The sequence below is a fragment of the Labrus bergylta genome, chromosome 24 (assembly GCF_963930695.1).
Source record: "Labrus bergylta chromosome 24, fLabBer1.1, whole genome shotgun sequence".
Lineage (NCBI taxonomy): Eukaryota > Metazoa > Chordata > Actinopteri > Labriformes > Labridae > Labrus > Labrus bergylta.
Window position 1 is genome coordinate 12,922,084 of NC_089218.1, and position 15,774 is coordinate 12,937,857.

Sequence of the window (15,774 nt, forward strand, 5' to 3'; positions counted from 1 at the left end):
TTAATTGATTTAGTAAAATGATGTGCCCATTTTGAATTTGATGCTAGCTAAACTTTTCAGAACAGTTGGGTATCGGAGCTGCAAAATGAGCCATTCAGTGGTATCTTCATTGCCTCGGTGGCTCTACAACGGTACGCATTAAGGGACAAAACAGCCTGCAGTTAATGCAATTGAAAAAAAAAATGAATGCATTACTTAATCGTGTTGGTGTTCCTGTTTTGTCAGTTTTGTTCGAAATTTGTGGAAATCAATATCAAAGACAAAGTGGTACCTCTTTAAATAAATTCATTTATTTCTGTAGGTTGCTATCCATAATCAATACAGACAAAAGCAATACTCGACTACCAGAATTGATAAATCATTATAATCATCTCTTGTGAGCATCACAATAAACAGTATATTGAACTATGTACAATGGAAGACGATGACACGGTCAGACTGAGCCGATCCAAGATGGATCTGTAAAAGAAGAGTCCGTCCATGGGACACAGAAATGTGGGGAGAGCGCTTTGAGACATGTTAAGAACAAATTTCCAAGCAACAAAACCAAAACACTTGGCAGAAAGAGAAATGTACAAGGAGCAAAACAGAAAAAAAAAAGAAAATGATGCAATGTTACATTTGGTTCCACGGTTGTAAACTAGATTGTTTCATGTCACTATTGCATATGCCATTGGGTAAAGTGTATCGACAAGGCAAAGAGATCTCTATAATAAAATAGTATTTTTTCATATAGTCAGACACTGTGAGGGAGAGAAGCATACACTGTACAAGCCCAAAGCAAAAGCCCCGCCCCCTTTTTAAAAATCTGTAGCCAAAGTCTTTACACAGGAATATCATTGCAACAAAGGTCAAATCTAAGTACTCTATGTATGTCCAATAGATTTCTTTTAGTTAAACTCTCTTATGTACACATATACACATTCAAGACTGTGAACATAAATAGATACCACAACCTTGCGCGGTACAGCTCCAATATTAGATGACTCTGTGAAAACCATTTCCCACATTATGCTCCTGTGGTGTTAAGCTCAGCGATACATTCAGACATGGTTCAAGTTTTACAATCTACTGTACACTAAAGGGGGTGGTGAGCCAGTACACGTTCAACAAGCTCACACGTTTGAGAAGAGAGATAATGTTAACGCAACATCTAGCAGCCATTTTGGAAGTTCAAAGCTTTTCATAAGCAGCTGAGTTTTTTGGTTGTTTTGGGAATTCTTGATTTTCATTTCAGCTTTTTAAAAATGTTAAGGGTCTTCTCAATGATAGAAGACTACGTTTTAAAAGTTAGCAAATAAAACCCTAACTTGACAAAGCTCTCGTATGGCGTTAGCAAACGTTAGCTAAAGTTAGCAAAGTTTTGACAGATGTTGTCAAACGGAAGTTACCGAGTAGATTTGCATACTTTTTAATCCAATATGCCGTGTACTAGTGTTACACTACAAATTTATTTGGAAATATTTTTAAATCTCTTCTTGTGGCCACAGTGGCTACTGTTGTGTAAAGTATAGCTAACTTAAAAGAGAGACTTAGCCTAACTTAAAAGAGAGACTTAGGCTAACTTAAAAGTGAGACTTAGGCTAACTTAAAAGAGAGACTTAGCCTAACTTAAAAGAGAGACTTAGGCTAACTTCAAAGAGAGACTAAGGCTAACTTCAAAGAGAGACTAAGGCTAACTACAAAGAAATACTTAGTCGGATTGGATTGTTTTAATGGTGTCAGTGATTTAGCTGACACCATTGACAGCTGATTCTCCACTGAACCTCCATGATGGTGCCAAATGTGGCAGTTGGCCTCTTTTCCACTTCTTTCTCTTTGCGGCACAGACTTCCTGGCAGCCCCCCTTTTCCCTAACTCACTGCATGATCAGAAACCATTTTAACTGTGCCCCAGCCTCATCATTTTTTCCACTGGCTCCACCCCTTCATCGTCACCTAAACTAGACAGTTGTGCCGTCAAATGATATCACAGCAGGGCGGCCTGCGTCGAGCTCAACAGCAAGGCCGTAGGATCGAAGGTAGGAGTGTGTGAGGTCTTCAGGAAACGTGGGAGGTACAGTGCATTCAGATGCCTGGTGTTGTGGGGGTCTGAGCTAAACCACATGCATAACTCTCAAAAGACATTTAGAAATATATTTCTTTAAGTCCAGCTCTTTGATTGGACACAAATAAAACTAGGTTAGAATAAATAAGAAATTATTAATTAAGAAAATACTTTAATATTAATACGATAAATCTGGTCTCAAGCAGCCTCCCTGTATTGTACATTTCTGACATGTTAAGCTAGGCTTCTTACTTTTATCAACAGAATAACAATATAGAGACTCCGGTCCAAATAGAATATTTATCTCTTATTTCATAGAAAACATAAGGACAGTATAGACATTAAGGCATCGGGTAGGTCTTATCAGACATTCATCTTTCAAAAATAAATAAAATATCTAAATCTAAATATAGTTATTTACTCAGTGTACCTTGGTATCATCATTCCCTGGGCCGTTTTAAAGTTTCATTTCTCACTGGCATACTGGTTGGTTGTGTCTCTGAAGCATACTCGCACACACACACAGCCAGTCATAAAACCAGCCTCAAGTAAATAAATAGTATCTGGGTACCATTAGAGTTTTCTTATTGTCTTGACTATCTTTCCTTTTGTGCTTTGCGCCAAGATTTGGGTCAGAGCAGAAATGGGCCTCTGAAAGCGCAGGGAACATGAGACACACACAAACGCACACACATCCACTCGTACACACGAACACACCTGTCTGGCCTTCAGCCAAATTCATGACATGCATTGATGGTGACCTGCTTGTTTCCCCAAGTGCGTGTATGCATGTGTGTGTGTGAGGGTCCAGACAGTCTTTTAGGGCCACATAGCAGAGTTTTTAGTTTCTCTTCTTGTTTTTGAGCAGCAGTTCAGTGAAGACACCGATCCCGAGGATAAAGGAGTCCTTCAGTCTGAAAGAGAAAAGCAGAGAGAAATGGTGTGTTAGTGTATGTATCAGGCATTAGTGCAACTATGTGACTAGCACCTGCAAATTGCACTCACAAAATGTGACATTAAAAAAAATAATGGAGAAGGATAGATTCTACAGGATATGGACCAGATGGACTGAATATGTCAAACCTATAAGACCTGATTTTATTTGACTTATTGGAGTACATTGGGTGTTGTTTCCTCATTTTTTGTCATTTTCTTTCATCCGTTAACCTGCTCTGTATTTCATTTTCAATTTAATTAATGTCATGTTACTTGAATATGAAAAAATCATTGGAGGAGCTAAATTTGTTAAATATACTGTTAGCAACGTACCCACCCTCTTTCTGCAGATAAAGTGCTCCAATGTTTGAAAGTTTGAGGGAGGAGCCTTGCGATTATTTATTTTTGGGCTTTTCGTGCCTTTAATGCAGAGCTAGGACAGTGGATAGAGTTGGAAACCAGGGAGAGAGAGCGGGGAATAACATGTGGAAAGAAGCCATGGGTGGAAACGAACCCGGGCCTACTGCTCGAGACGAGAGTCTCAACACATGGGACGCGCGCCCTAACCATTGTGCCACCAGCATGCCCCACCTTGCGATTATTTTGCTATTATGTGTAATTACTAATGTGTGAAGAATGCTTTTCCTAAAAAATAAAGGGCCCATTCCATCAGCTGAAAATTAGTCAAGGTAAATCAAATATACAAGGAAACTTAAAGCTGCCATTGTTAACATTAAAATTCTAATTGCATACATCATAATTACATTTGAATTCCTTGGCTAAAACATAATAAGAAATGACATACGTCAAGCTAATTAAGAAGATTTGTTTCTTCAGTCTAAGTGTTAAACAAACTGCAGTTTGTGGGCTGATTATTATTTCCTTCTAAATATGACTGGTGCCAACAATGGAGACCTTTTAAGAAGCAGACGTGAGAGGCTGGAGAGAACAGAGCGCTGTACTGTACAGCATGAACTGGTTTATGGACTCAGATTAAGGCTGTGTTCTCGTCCCAGAATAACAAGGAGACACTGAATAACAAGAACAGGGAGTGCTGGATGCAGATTCAATAAGAGGGGGGGGTTTGGAAATGTTTACTTGTTTGTTATTGCTTTATACATTCACATAGTGTGATTCTACTGCACATAAACAGCTAACTGGTCACGATATACATTGCAGAGACAAGACCCTCTCTGCAGGGTCAATAAAAAGCTATTTCAACTTGTGAAAAAAAAGAGAACCCTTAAAAGCAATATTCTCCAGAAGGAAAAGGATAAAGGAATGGTTTAATAAACAATGTATGTTAAGTCACTTAATCCTTAGATAAGAGTGAGGATTTAGTATTTTATATTATGTAATATAATAATATCCAGGATTCCCTTGTATGAATTGACTCCTGGGGACAAAGCAGATCAATATTCCTGTTTGGGAACATTGTCTTTAAGTGCTGCACAGATTGAATCCTGCAGCCGATTTCACACATATTCCAGAGTTTAGCTCCATTTGTCAATCTGGACAGGTCGCCCACACCTTGCATTAACCAACTGCTGTCTGTGGAGAAAGCCCCTGTCCATCGCTGATCTCCCCCCCCCCCCCCCCCCCCCCCCCCCCATGGCCCATCTAATCTGGCCTGTAGAGGTCTGTAATCTCATCTGGAGAGCCGCGGCTGGCTAAATGTGGGGAACGCTGGCCACGCAGTTATCTAGCAGCTAGCGCTTTCTGTCTGGAACATCCCGCCCTACTTTTAGCCCCCCCTCCTGCCTTGCGCCATGACACACACACATCGCCTGGAAACTCTGACACAAGAGCCTGCGGTGTTACGTGTGCATGTTTGTTCTCTATATATCAAGTAACATGGCATTTCTGGATTTGTAGTGTTTGCCAGATCTCCTGCTGTAATGCAAGTCTGCAAGGAGTGTGTGTGTGTGTGTGTGTGTGTGTGTGTGTGTGACCCCAGTGTGAAGGGATGCAGCAACACGGGATTGGACAATCAGTCTGATGGATGAAATCAGGTGTCACCTTTACGGGTAATTCCACAAATGAGAGCTAAAAAAAAGAAAAGGCCACATGGGTTCAACAGGATTATCATATTAGCCTAAATTCCATCACAAATTTTAGTTTTGTGACTTAATTTTTCTGTAAATCCAGTATTCCCTGTGTGAAAACTGTGGAGGAAACACTTCTCTTCCCCTCAGAGCATCTACTGAGCATGCTCAGAGCGAGCGTTAGGGATGCATGGCCGAGCAGCAAGACCTCTTTCGCTCACTGCACAGGAAATGTAAATAACACATTTAGAACATAACCGGGCTCTGGGTGCATTTTTAGATCACTGCCTCGTCTTTGCGATGACATCATTCATAAATACTACTTCCTGCATGATGTTAAAAGGGAAGCAGGATTTGAGCGGAATGCTTCTAATCTGGCCGATGAATTACACACAGACACACTATGTAGGCCTGTGGGAGCGGCAGATGGTGGGGCTGTCATTAGCAGGAGGATAGTGGGTAGGTGGGGATGTGTGTGGGTTTGCTTGGAGAGTGGGGTGTAGTTGTTATGTATGCATTTATGTGCAAGAGTGGGCATATGCAGGGGAAATTGGTGTAATGAGATGGTTTGCGCGCGTGTTCAGGATAGTGCAGCGTGGCAGGTGTTTTAGCCCCCAATCCACCTCCTTTCCCACACACACACACACACACACACACACACACACACACACACACACACACACACACACACACACACACACACACACACACACACACACACACACACACACACACACACACACACACACACACACACACACACACACACCAGAGAGTGGCCATCTGCCACTAGCACTCAGGAGGGACTCACAGCAGGGCACCTCCAATCTTAAAGCCCCCCTTTAGGTTTTTCCAAGAAATGTTCCGCTACACTTTTCCTTCCTGATTCTGATTACAATAACAAGGCTAGCATATATTAGCCGCACAGACATGTTAGAATGCTTATATTAAAGCTTTTGGCTACAATAATAGCCGTGTGTGAATTTGATATTAATGCTTTGTTGGTTAACCTGGCTCAATATGCTAAATCTATACAAGTAAAACGAGCTAAGCTAATGCTACACACTTGCAGCCTTTCTTTGCATCCTGTGTCTACCAAAGAGATTTTTTTTTTTACTTGATGTTAGTGTTTTTAAAATCTTAACTGTTGATTAAAACAGCCATAAAATGTCTATTTGCAAAAGACTGACTGCTAGGTATGCTCTACGCTAGCAGTGCACTGTTCTTCTATGCTAGCAGCGACAAAGAAGAGTTGCTAGTGGGATCACTGAAGTAATCGAGCTAGGCTAAAGTTAGCGGCTGCTTTTCTCACTACCTTCCATGTGTTTGCTGAGTGTTGTAGATATTAGAATTGGTGTGATAAGCTGCTGTTTCGGGGGGGAAGTTACTACATTTTCGGGGGAAGCTAGCAAACCTAGCTAGCAGCCTACCATTTAGGCAGTTTTGGGGCATTTTTGGTAGTAAGTGTTTATCAGAAAACTCACTGTTTTTAGTCCATCTTCTATCCTCTATCTTCTACCTATTATGATGTCTGATGATAAAATGTTTATGTACTGTACTAGGAATAATCTCGCTAGGCTAATAGAGCTTCTTGAGTCGTCACAGAGGTGTCAGGAGCTGTTTGACACCGTCAGATAAAAAGGTATTAATCAGACGGGGAAGGGGAAACAAACAGAGACGGCTGACTCGGCTAATCTAAGTCTGGTACAGAACATCCACCTGGCTGAGCTGCGGCCTGTTGATCCTGAAGGGTGATGATCAGCCGAGGGGTTTGGCTTGAGCAGACTTTTTGGGTCAGGGTGGCACAAGGTCCATGTTCCCAGCATGGTGCCCTGATGAACACCAAATCAAAGCTGTCCGCTAGTTGGGCCTGGCGCCAAAAAAGCCTCAACGACCTCCTTCACCCGGGACTGAGTGTTCAGTAAACAAGCCATCAAGTCCTGCTATCCTGGGCTTCTGAACTCCCAGAATGCACCTTGGTTCAGCAGGGCCTCACCAACGAGTTTGTTTGTTGCTTAAAAAAAAAAAAAAAAAAAAAAAGCCAGAACCCCCCATCCTCCTCCTTTTTTCTAGCGAACATGCAAGTGTGGTCCATGTCGCCCTCTCCGCTCGTCTTACTTCTGCTAAGTGAACAGCCTAACGAGGCAGAAGGCCAGTGGAGCGCACGTGCCATGCTGCCCCATTATGCACGCATTCACTCGCCCTTCCACAAACAAGCAGGCAGGCAGCACTGGAAAACAAAACACTCACTCTCTCTCTCCCTCTCTTTCTCAATTTTTTTTTTCAATTCAAAGAGCTTTATTGGCATGAAAGTGTAAAATATATTGCCACAGCATATAATAACACATAATACAATAATAATAAAGAAAAGTTATAATTAGCAATTAAATATTTGAACAATGAAAAAATAAAATAAAATAAAATAAAATAATAAAAAAATAATAATAATAAAAGAACCAGAAGCTCTCCTCTCTCTATATATACATATATCTTTTCTCTGTCTCTCTTCTCTTTCTCTCTCTCAGGCAACACTACTGGAAAAAAAAGGCTCCCTGAGAGAGAAAAACAGCCCTCACTGCTCTGCATGCGTACGTGCTACAGTCCACATGTATGTGCTTGTGCCTTCTTTTCCCACATTCTCCCGACTCATTTGGATTCAACGAGCTCTATTAGTGCCAATAAAAGGTTTGCACTCCCATCAAAACATGAGTCGAGAACACGTGCGGGCCCACACTGCTCGGATCAAAACAAACCCAATATGTTCCCTCATGTTGTTATTAGTCATTTATCTACTGTTCATATACACTCAGTTACATTCTGAAACATGACTCATGTACATGATCTTTCAGAATTTAGAAAATTTAGATTTTCAAAGCATTTCTCTGCTGTTTAAAAGGAAATGTAATATAACGTCTCTTCCAACACACACAGGGGGCCTTGTGGTGAAATAAAAGCCACTTTTCTATTCAGGAAGGGGGACAAAAAACAGGCCCCCCTTTCACAGCAACTTTCCAAAACCCTGCTCGGCCAGGAATGTGAAGCGTGACATCCAGTTACCTGATGGCCGCATAGCAACTCGCCCACTTTGTTGTTTCCCCCCCCCTCTCTCTCGCTGCCTACAAGGACACACACACATATCCACTTGTGCTGGGGCCTCACATGTCAGCGTACAACCCCCCCTTCTATGTGCTCACAAACACATGTGAGAAGACACAGAGTCAAACTAGGCTTTTAAGTCAACATTGTGCGCTTTGTTTACATCTGTTTGTTTGGTTATTTTGGGACGACGTATTGATCATTGGATGGTGGGAATGAGGGGGTCTATGAGGGCCATATTGATGTGCAACACATCCTAAAGCCTAGCCAACTGAAAAACAACAGGCAGAAATGCCTGGGGCTGACAGGAGGGCTTACCTATTAGCTCTGAGGCATTCTTTCAGCGTTACAAACAAGATAGTAAATAACAAGCTATATTTACTGGTTAAGCTCGACCATCCAGTCCTCTCCTCTCTGCCTTTTGCACAAACAACTTTCATTCATAACAAGCGTTGGAGGAATCCTCAAATCTACACTGAGGCAGTGAGGAAGCGAGGCAGCATCCCGCTTGTTTACTTCAGAGCTCACAGCCTGGTCACGTTTCAGAGCAGCCTCATGCTGCTTTCACATGCCGCCGGAAACCTCGCTATTACCGAATTACAAAAAAACACATAACAGAAGAAAGCACAGCTGATTCAAACTGTAAAATCAGCTGACATTCCTCACATTACATGAAAGTGTCTAAACAGCAGCTTGAAAGGGAACACCCAAAGGCCACATCAGCACCACCTCTACTCATGCTGTCCAAATCCACAGAGCCAGTTTCAGTTTGATTCCACAGGAAATGCAATGTTTGGCATTAGCCCCCTGATCCCCTCTGTCTCTGTAAACGTCACAAACAGTTAAATATGCTACAAATTGTGAGTTTGCACATTTAATTTTTTCTTTATTTTCATTGTTTTCTGTCTTTTTTTTTTTTTAACTGAGCTTTTTTTTTTTTTACCTGAGCTTTTTTTTTTACCTGAGTTTTTTTTTTAACTGAACGTTTTTTTACCTGAGTTTTTTTTTTTACCTGAGCCTTTTTCCCTGAGCTTTTATTTTTTACCAGAACGTTTTTTTACCCGAGTTTTTTTTTTTTTTCATGAGCTTTTTTTTTTTTACCTGAGCTTTTTTTTACCTGAATGTTTTTTTACCTGAGTTTTTTTTTTTACCTGAGCATCTTTCATCTTTGTTGTTTTTCTCTCCTCCTCAGTTTGACTGCTGACTGCACATCTGCTTTTTTCATAACCAAACTCTTGTCCTTCTTTGTATTTCAATTTGAAAAAGATTTATGTCTCGCATTCCTCAAATACTTTGTCTCCTACTTTAAAACAATAACACCTGTAAGATTCCAAAAAATGAAGGAATCCTGCACTAAAACACCTGACATCAACTTCACTCACCTTTGGCAGTAGTTGCAGCCTCTTTGAATCCCAAACAGACATATGGTGAGCTGTGTAATCCGTGCATTCCGCCTTTGCAGCTGCTGGCGGCTTTGAATCCAGACAAGTCCTCGCACTTCTCCACGTCCCTGTTGTCCAGCAGGTTCAAGGCGATGTAGTTCAGTCCGCTGGGGTACCTGGCCGAGCTCCGCTGGCTCACGGGGCTGCCGTACTCCTCGTCGGAGCCCTCGCTGCTCCGGGACGAGATGTTCTCCACTGAGCTGTGCCTCTTGACCGCGTCCCCACGTGCAAAAGACGGGAAGACGGGCGTCACCGTGGCGGTGGCGGAGAAGGTCTCGGAGCTGTGGCGCCGGCGTCCCTGCGGGTTGGCCCGGATCACCTTGGCGGAGCAGTCGGGGTCCAGCGTGGAGGAAGAGGGGCCGCCGAGCAGGAACACCCCGATGCTTTCTGGGACTCCCTGGTCCTCCAGTGAACGTTGCCTGTCTCTGCTCATCTGGCTGCAGGAGGACACATTTTAAAAAAATGCTGAAAATTACAAACTGTCATTTACACGTCATTTATTGAGCATGAATACACCATTTTTTAATTCAGATTCAACCACAGATGCACATACCTTGCTGCGTTCTGAGGAACCAGCTGAGGAGGTGAGCTGGTCATCCCGAAGCTCATCTCGGTGTAGTCACCTTTCACATCAGACCCCTTCTCCTTCTCCAGGTGGTACACTCCACCCTCCTCTTGCCTTGTCTTGTCGGCCTCCTTAGGTGAGCGCGAGCCCAGCTCAAGGTTCATGTAGTCCGTCAGAGACGACCTCCCAGGCCCCCCGCTGCCGCTGGATCCCAGAGATGAAGACCGGCTCTCTGTGGGCGGGGAGTACCTGGGGCCGCTGAAGTCGATGTTGATGTACTCCCCGGGGCTCCGAGGCTCCCCCGGAAGAGGGTGCTCGTTCATGCTGGGCAGGGTCCTCAGGGTGTCCAGATACAGCCTGTTGGGTCTCCCGAGCCGTCCTCTGTACGGCAGGCTTTCTGCCCGGCCGTGCCTGACCGGGGAGGGGACTGAAGGGCTCAGCGGGGAGGTCTGAACCGGGTGTACCACAGAATAATAATCAGACTCCCCCGGCCTTTGCCTCCCGCTGTGAGGACTCATCAGCACGTACTGGTTGCTTTCTTCACTCTTCGGGGTTTGGAGTTTAACAGGAAGTGTCAGGGAGCCCGCCTGGTGAGCGGGATCCGCAGCCAGCAAGTAGTAGTCAGGGGGGGTCTGGAGAGGGGGCGGGTTCCCGGGCGACATGTTCATGTACTCACCATGCCGGTCCGGGCTCTCGATGGAGGATTTGGATCCGCACCACATCCTCATGTAGCCGTTGTCCTCCAGGGAGCTGCTGCAGGGGGAGCTGGTCTTGTACGGGGCGGCCGCCTGCGGGTGCACCCTCGGGTTCACAATCTGCTTGGGTGCTGAGACGCACATGGGGCTCATGGGGACGTAGTTATCCACTTTAGTGGACTGGGAGGCGACACCTGGCGTCATTGGCATGTAGCCGTCGTCGCCAAGGTTACTACTGGAGCTCCGGGATGACCCGATCTCAATGTCGCCGTAATCCTCCGGGTAGCACACCTTGGGGGAGGCGGAGTGCGAGTTCATCCTCATGAGGGTGTACTCATCGAGGGAGGCCGAGGACAGCGGCGTCAGCACCCGCTGCTGGCGCGGCGTGGTGAGGGAGTGCGTGCGCTTCCTGTACGCCTTGTCGAGCCCGGACCTGCTTGACCCCTCCATCGTCATGTAGGGGTCGCTGATGTCGCGGGACGGCGGCGTGCTGGACAGAGAGTCCGGGGTGTCACTGCGGGTCAGGGGGAGGAACCTGGGCTCCCCAGGGCTCGAGCTGTAGTCGTCGCACAGCAGGAAGCCGGCGTCGCTGAGGGAGCCGGAGATGGAGGCACTGCAGCTGAAGGGTCGCCTCGCCCCGTCCGGAGTGCAGACGCCGCCCCCCCCTCTGGGAGACATGCTGATGGGGCTGGAGGCGGCAGGGGGGGAGTTGGACACCGGCATGGAGCGGCTGTGCTGCAGGTTGGAGTTGGAGGAGGACTCCAGCATCCTGCAGGTGCGCCCGCTGCTCAGGGTGTGGCACCTGCTCAGACTTCCAGAGCTCGGACTTGTGGGACTTCCGGTCACAGATATGGACATGGATACAGGTCGGGTCACGCTTCCATCCCCTTCACTTGCAGTTCTCACCCGACAGGAAGTGAACTTCCTCCCCGGGGATGTAGCCGCCATGCTGTCCGTCCTGGACCGCCTCACTAGTCCAGTCTGGCTCGGGGGCAGGTTGTTGAGGTGGCGCCGCGTCGGCACCGAGATCGGGTTGGTGCTGGAAGACTGGCTCTTACTACGCGGCCGGAACTCCGACAGCTCCTTCATGGCCTTCATGGCCTCCAGGATGGTCTCATGGACGTTCTGCGCCACCACCGGGTCCTCCGCCTGCATCCAGAACTCCCCGGGCCCGGTCACTGCAGACCTGCCCACTTCAATAAAGAAGAAACTATCGGAGTGTCCGCACCTCCGGATGTTCATGAGCTGCAGACTCACCGCGGCTGTCTCTGAGTTCAGCTTCACGAAGCTGATGGTTCTGCTGGACAGACACAACCGGTACACCCCGGTCAGGTTCTTGATCTGACCCAAACCTTTGGATTTTAAGTTGACTTGCCACACCTCCTTGTAGACGGCTGCAGCCGGAGTCATGAGTCCATAGCTGGATTCCTCAAAGCCCACTAAAGAGGACGTGGACGCGGGGGTGTCGTACACCTTCCCCTCCGCTATGACGTCAGTCAGCACCCCGTGCCAGCTCTCCTGCTCCCGCTCGGTGTCCGCAGCCACGGCGAAGTACTCGTCCTTGGTGTAGAGGGCGATGAGGTGCTTGTGTTTGGCGTCGGCGCGCTTGTTTACGCACAAACAGGAGTCCAGAGCGATGACCCGTTTGGCCGCGGACTTGTTCCTCCACTTCTTCTCGCTCTCGTAGTACTCGAGCCGGGCGGGGTGGCGCTCCGTGGGCTCCCGCAGCACGAAGAAGCGCCTGTGCCCGTGCTTCTGTTTCCTCAGGTACCCGCACTTCTTCACCCCGCTTGTCCCGTTGGATAACAGGTGTCCCCCTCCTCCTCCTCCTCCTGTCGCCGGAGGACTTGCCATTTCTCTCCACTTCTGTTTTTTTTTTTAAGTTCCGGATTAAGAAGAGAAGAAAAAACTCGAAGCAAACTTAAAGATCACCCGTTTTTTCAAATCGAATCCATTTAACACCGATTGCTGTCATCCACAGCAGTACGGGGACCAGGACCAAATGGAGGGGATTGATCAGTTCCAGGAGAAAAACAACATGTGACGCTGCTGCTGGCTGCTTGCTCTAAAAACAGAATAAAACACGGAGTCATAGGGGGGCGGTGCCTGTCCTGTGTGTGCAAAGGGGGGCCGTGCCTGTCCATCAGCCGGCTGCGACGCCGCCTATTGGCTGGCTCCGATAAACCCCGCCCCCCTTGTTTTCCAAAACAGCTCTCTCATGTAGAAACTGAAATTATCAGATTGAAAAACAACAAAGTGTTTATGATGTGTTGTAAAAACGAAAGAGTTCAGGGCACGTTTTTATATCTGTGTTTCACAAAGCAGATTCAAATATATGGTGATTATATTTGATGTTTTTAGAGTTAATGAGGATTTGAAATGTGCAACAACATAATGCATTCATTTTCTGAGGCTACACTGTAAACAACCCCAGCTTCTTATGTAAGTGTGTTGTGGCCTATTTTTTTTTCTTCATCCATTATGAACCCTTTTTACATCCTATTTCAGAGCATCACATGTTCATCCTCACATCCAAAAAGTAAAGCATTTTCAAAACATGTCAAAGCACTAATGGTGACAGTTGAAAATGTATTTTCAGCCTCAAAGAATTTGCTCGTGATGTGATGTTCCCTTAATGCTTTTGATGCAATTTGCTGCATTTTTACAAGATCTTCATACTGAATGAAAAACAAACCAGTTCTCTCAGAGGGGAGAGTGACTAAAGCAAAATGCGTCAGAAGCCTCAGCACAATCCCAAGTTTGCAGAAATGCTGCCATCATCTGGCTGCTCTGGCTCACTCTGCAGCCTGCAAGACTTTTTTTTTTGTTCCCACACAAAAAACAACTTCATTCCTCTGTGTGAATGGAATCAGAGACAAACATTTCATTTATCACAGTGATTGGAAAAACAAGCGACTATCAGGCTGTGAACAGATCACAAACATCTGTCCATCAGATCATCCCGGTAATTAAGCCATGTAATTCTGTGATCTTTGTAATCGTTTAGTCATGCCAGTGCAGGAAAAGACCCCCCCACCACCACCTAAATACACTTGGATTGCTTTATATAGGAGCCTAATCCCCCCAACAAGCAGATTACACCTCTGGGTGGGGTGAGGTGTCATTGTGTAGGGAGGGTAACCCCTCCTTTAATGAGCATATCTAACAAACATGTACATACTGCAGATTAAGAGTAATCCCTGACTCCTCTAATCACTATTGTTCTCACTATTGTTATTTTTGTTACCAATGTGTGTTTTTTTTTGCACGTGTTAATCACCAGGGGTTAAACTCTTTAGCCGCGCACGAGCTATAATCTGAGCTATGCAAAACACATAAACACCTCCACCGGGATTTAGTAACACATGCCATTTGACCACAAATATAAACAGCCTGAGGCAAAAAAAAACAACAACAAAAGAACACAAAGATTATTGTTGGCATCATAAGTGGTGATGACACACAATAAGGAGGTTAGGGAAGGTTGGGAATGCCAGATATTATTATTTGGCATTGGAAACTCTAATTAAATAACTTGTTGTTTGAAAATGTTTTGAAGACAATTGGTGGGACGAAGTGTGCTCATAGGTTCCCACAGGGTTTTATTTACACACCAATCTGTCTGTTTTCAGTCTCAACCCGGGATTTGTCATTTGTTTTCCTCTTCCAGGTGTGCCACAAGATCTTCAAAATATTATGTGGCTCATATTGTGATTTTCCTCTGTCTTTCCTCTTTCCCATTCTGTAAAATATAGTCTGCATCTTCTCCAAGCAGATGCTGATACCAGTAAAGAAAAACATCAGCCAATAAAGGGAGGGGGCTGTTCCACCTGCAGTGGGATATTTTGGGAGTCTTTCCACAGCTGGTTAATTTTCAACTCCATGAGGCTGACAAGTTAACCCCATGTGTGATCAGAGGATAGACACGTGTTCCCTCCCACTGTCACACCTCCACATGATCCTCTCAGTAGCTTCAGTAAGGTCCATTTATTAGCATTTAAACTAGCTTTGATAGTCATCTTCAAAGTTGAGTCAAACATATATTTCTGCTCTCCTCTGAACTCTCCTGTATGTCACAGTAGTAGCTCTTGGCAATCTCGGCAGGAATAGAAATAGTGGAACTTACAAAGTAACCATGTAGGGCAGCAGTAGCTCAGTTTGTAGGGACTTTGGTTTGGTTTGGTGTGTCTTTGTTACGCCCCACCATAAGGCGGCCCTAAGGGGACAACAACAATCCACACACTGACCCAATAGAAACTCTAAAACATCTTTCCCAAGTTAAAAAACAGATTTATTACAATTAATCTAACTTAATGATAACAAAGTTCAACTTAGAAAGTAACATAACAAAAGACAACAGACAAGACTGAAAGGCACAGCAGGCCCAGTCCCAGTCCCAGGTGTACCTCGTTATTCAATTAGTGGCTTCACCTGGGCTGCAGAACAGAAAGGGAGAACATTCTCCTCTCCTCTCCTCTGCTCTGCTCTGCTCTGCTCTGCTCTGCTCTGCTCTGCTCTGCTCTGCTCTGCTCTGCTCTGCTCTGCTCTGCTCTGCTCTGCTCTGCTCTTCTCTTCTCTTCTCTTTTCTTCTAGCATGTTCAACAACAGAGTGTCAAAATTGAATTTCCCCTCATGGGATGAATAAAGTCTTTAAAATAAAGTCTGGAGCGCTCAGAAGTTCTAACCAAGTGTAGTGAAGGTGACAGAAAACATTCAAAAAGAGGAATAAAGCCAAGACTCTCTTCTGAAATAAAAGTAAAAATACTTTATTAAATTTCATCATAGAAATGTTAAAAAAAAAAAAAAAAACGGTATGTATACAAAAAGCTGTGTAACAACCAGCAGCCTTCTTCATGGTGTCATACCCTGATCACCTTGTTTTTAACATAGCACCGGTTATCTTCTTGAACCATTTCTACATTAAAAAAACACTTTTAAAGTAGTTTAAC

The 15,774-nt window shown here is 45.1% G+C and overlaps 1 protein-coding gene across 1 annotated transcript; it reads right to left on the reverse strand.

Moving 5' to 3' along the window:
- Positions 1 to 268: 268 nt before the first annotated feature.
- On the reverse strand, positions 269 to 13,822 carry LOC109996569 (insulin receptor substrate 2). Its single transcript, XM_020650759.3, has 3 exons — positions 10,119 to 13,822; positions 9,506 to 10,002; positions 269 to 2,960 (listed from the first exon to the last, which is right to left on the reverse strand). Exons 1-3 carry the CDS (start codon positions 12,677 to 12,679, stop codon positions 2,956 to 2,958), a joined length of 3,063 nt encoding a protein of 1,020 aa, XP_020506415.1. The 5' UTR covers positions 12,680 to 13,822; the 3' UTR covers positions 269 to 2,955.
- Between the last annotated feature and the right edge of the window lie 1,952 nt (positions 13,823 to 15,774).